This window comes from Marmota marmota, unplaced genomic scaffold (assembly GCF_001458135.2).
Source record: "Marmota marmota marmota unplaced genomic scaffold, marMar, whole genome shotgun sequence".
Classification (NCBI taxonomy): Eukaryota; Metazoa; Chordata; class Mammalia; order Rodentia; family Sciuridae; genus Marmota; species Marmota marmota.
In genome coordinates this window covers 20,323,048-20,325,745 of record NW_026000057.1, presented here as the reverse complement: position 1 = coordinate 20,325,745, position 2,698 = coordinate 20,323,048, and the positions used below count along the sequence as shown (strand labels likewise).

Below are 2,698 nucleotides of genomic sequence, written 5' to 3'. Positions count from 1 at the left end.
TTTCTTTTTTTTTTTTTTTGGTACCAGGAATTGAACTCAGGGGCACTCAACCACTGACTCACATCCCCAGTCCTATTTTGTATTTTATTTAGAAACAGGGAGGGTCTCACTGAGTTGCTTAGCACCTGGCCATTGCTGAAGCTGGCTTTGAACTGGTAATCCTCCTGTCTCAGTCTCCCATGAGGCACCATGCCCGTCCTATATCTTCTTAATGTAAACATCGTTAAGCTTCATTCTTTGGATTTTTGTTCGGTTCTTCTCTCTTTGCCTGGGAGCTCTTATGTAAGGAAAGGACATTCTAAGCAGAGCCAAACTGCCACACGCAGGCCTAGCATATAAACAAATAGACAAAATCGGCAGGGCTGTGGATTAGCTCAGCATAGAGCACTTGCCTAGCATACATGAGGCCCTAGGTTCAATCCTTAGCATTATAGAAAACACACATACACAAACAGATAAGCCACTAACAACTAAAATCTGCAAAGCCACCTAGATGAGTTCAGCCTAAATCAGCCATTGGCAGAAATAAATTATTGTTATCTGAAGCCATTAAGCATTGGGATGCACCATTATACAGCCACCTTAGTAACACAAGAGTTAACTCACACCCAGTGTACAATTAAATGTCCCACTGCCATTCTTCAAAGAGTAAGAGAGGAATTCTGAAACCATAATACTGATAACCATAGTTGTCAATGCAGACTTGTAAAAGGGCTCTTGTTACAGCATATGAATGTTCCCTTCCACAGCAGTAAAAACAGTCAATGAGATTTTTTACTATACCACTAATAATTTCCGAAGGTCAGGGACTTCAGCTTGACATAACTGATGCAGGGCATCTTCAACCAGGTGAGTCCGTCTTACTCTAAGTGTAAACAAGCTATTCTTTCCGGGCGGAATTGTTTGCATCCAATACTCCTAGTGGGGGAAAAACATTTTAGTTGGCTTTTTCTTTTGACCTCCAGGAGTCCCAGGGAGGTCTAATACCTTCTCACAAAACATATTTTTTGCAGCAGGCACTTAGTCTTGCCTGCCATTGCTGTATGAACTCACATAGTAATCACTTAAGGAAAAGGATACTGTATCTACATTATGGAAGATAAAGTGATCATGGGATCAGAAAAAATGATGGCATCTAAGAATCATGTACAAGAAAGTATCCCCACAGATGAATCTCTAAGTAATTAAGAGCATCTCAGATCACTTATTGCAGTAAACAGGACCCTTAAAGGCAATACTGATATTTAACATTCTAAGACATTCATCTGTCATCAGTCTTAAGAAACACAGTGTTAGCACTATAAATCTCAGGAACATAAGGATAATTTAGGAGCTCAGGGATAATGTTAGCTATGGGGAAAAGGATGAGTGGAAAGACTTGCTAAGAGTATATCCACTCTTCTTCAAATAACAGTGATCTATCTGGATGTGGTGGTACATACTTGTAATCCTAGCAGCTCAGTAGGCTGAGGCAGGAGGATTGCGAGTTCAAAGTCAGCCTCAGCAACTTAGAGAAGCCCTAAGCAACTTAGTGAGGCCCTATCTCAGGATAAAATATGAAACTGGCTGGGGATGAAGCTAAGTGATTAAGTGCTTCTGGGTTAAATCCCTGGTACCACCCTTTTCCCAGCCAAAAAGAAATTTAGTGATGGATTTGTTATCCTTGTTTTGACCTCCGACAACATTCTAGGGCTTGTAAATGTTCTAAAGGAATATTTAGTACTCAAACCAACATGGGGGTACCTGTCCTACAATGATGACAGTAAGTCCACTGGATAATAGCTATCCTACTCCAGGTCTCTAGGAAGCTGTGTTTGCTCACTCAACTCTCTATGAACACCTCAGAGAAGGGTACATGTGGCTCTGGACTTCAGAAAGCCCTGTCCCTGATCTCTGCCACCACTTTAAACTGAGAAATCTATATATGATTCCACTAAGTTCTTCTGTTTTTTTCCTTGAGATGTTTTATGAAAAGAAGCTCCAGGTTTGATGGGAAATAGTCCGAGCCCTGGTCCTTTCTAGTGGTCAGTCACCTCCTATGTCCATGCATCTGCAGCTCTGAGTGCTTCCGCAATACTCAGTGCTAAGCAGCATGTTCTATGGCTCTGAGTGACAGTGGCCAGTGACATCCTCCACTTACTATAGCAGGGACCTGTACCTTCTCTTACCTATTGAAGAGCTAGATTGGAAACTTGCATCTAATTTTCCAGCTTCTCTATTCTGTTCTTTATATATTGATTTTCCCTTTCTATGTTTACATATTTGAATTAGTAATCCAAATTGGAGCTTGTAGGTTGACTCTGTACATTATTTCTTCTTTGGAGAACTGGATTGTGAAGAGTACTTTCCAATTTCACCTATGAGAACTATGACATGCAGTTTTCTTTCCTAATCTTTCATCATATGCAGTGTCCCTTCAACTATTCACTAACAGAGTAGACAAATTAGACAGAGAGGATCACAGCTGTGAGAGAAAATACTACAGATGGAAGGACTTGCACAGAAGTTGGGGTTTGAGAAGGAAAGATCTAATCTTTTCTTTCCCTTTACCATGGATGTTAGGAAAATAAAAACAGGGCTGGAGTTGTGGCTCAGTGGTAGAGTGCTTGCCTAGCACGTATGAAGCACAGGGTTTGATTCTCAGCACTGCATATAAATAAATGAATAAAATAAAGGTTCATCAACAAATATATATATA

At 40.5% G+C, this 2,698-nt stretch overlaps 1 protein-coding gene across 5 annotated transcripts in view; it reads right to left on the bottom strand.

Moving 5' to 3' along the window:
• The window catches only part of LOC107141314 (probable E3 ubiquitin-protein ligase HERC6), a 49,248-nt gene that overhangs the window by 11,536 nt on the left and 35,014 nt on the right, over nucleotides 1–2,698 (bottom strand). For all 5 annotated transcript variants that reach the window (XR_007351365.1, XR_007351366.1, XM_048813601.1 and 2 more), the window contains one exon: nucleotides 784–918. Coding sequence is in view for 3 of the 5 variants with exons in the window: in XM_048813601.1 (XP_048669558.1) it covers nucleotides 784–918 (135 nt within the window). In the remaining 2 variants the exon portion in view is untranslated. The remainder of the gene's footprint in view (nucleotides 1–783; nucleotides 919–2,698) is intronic.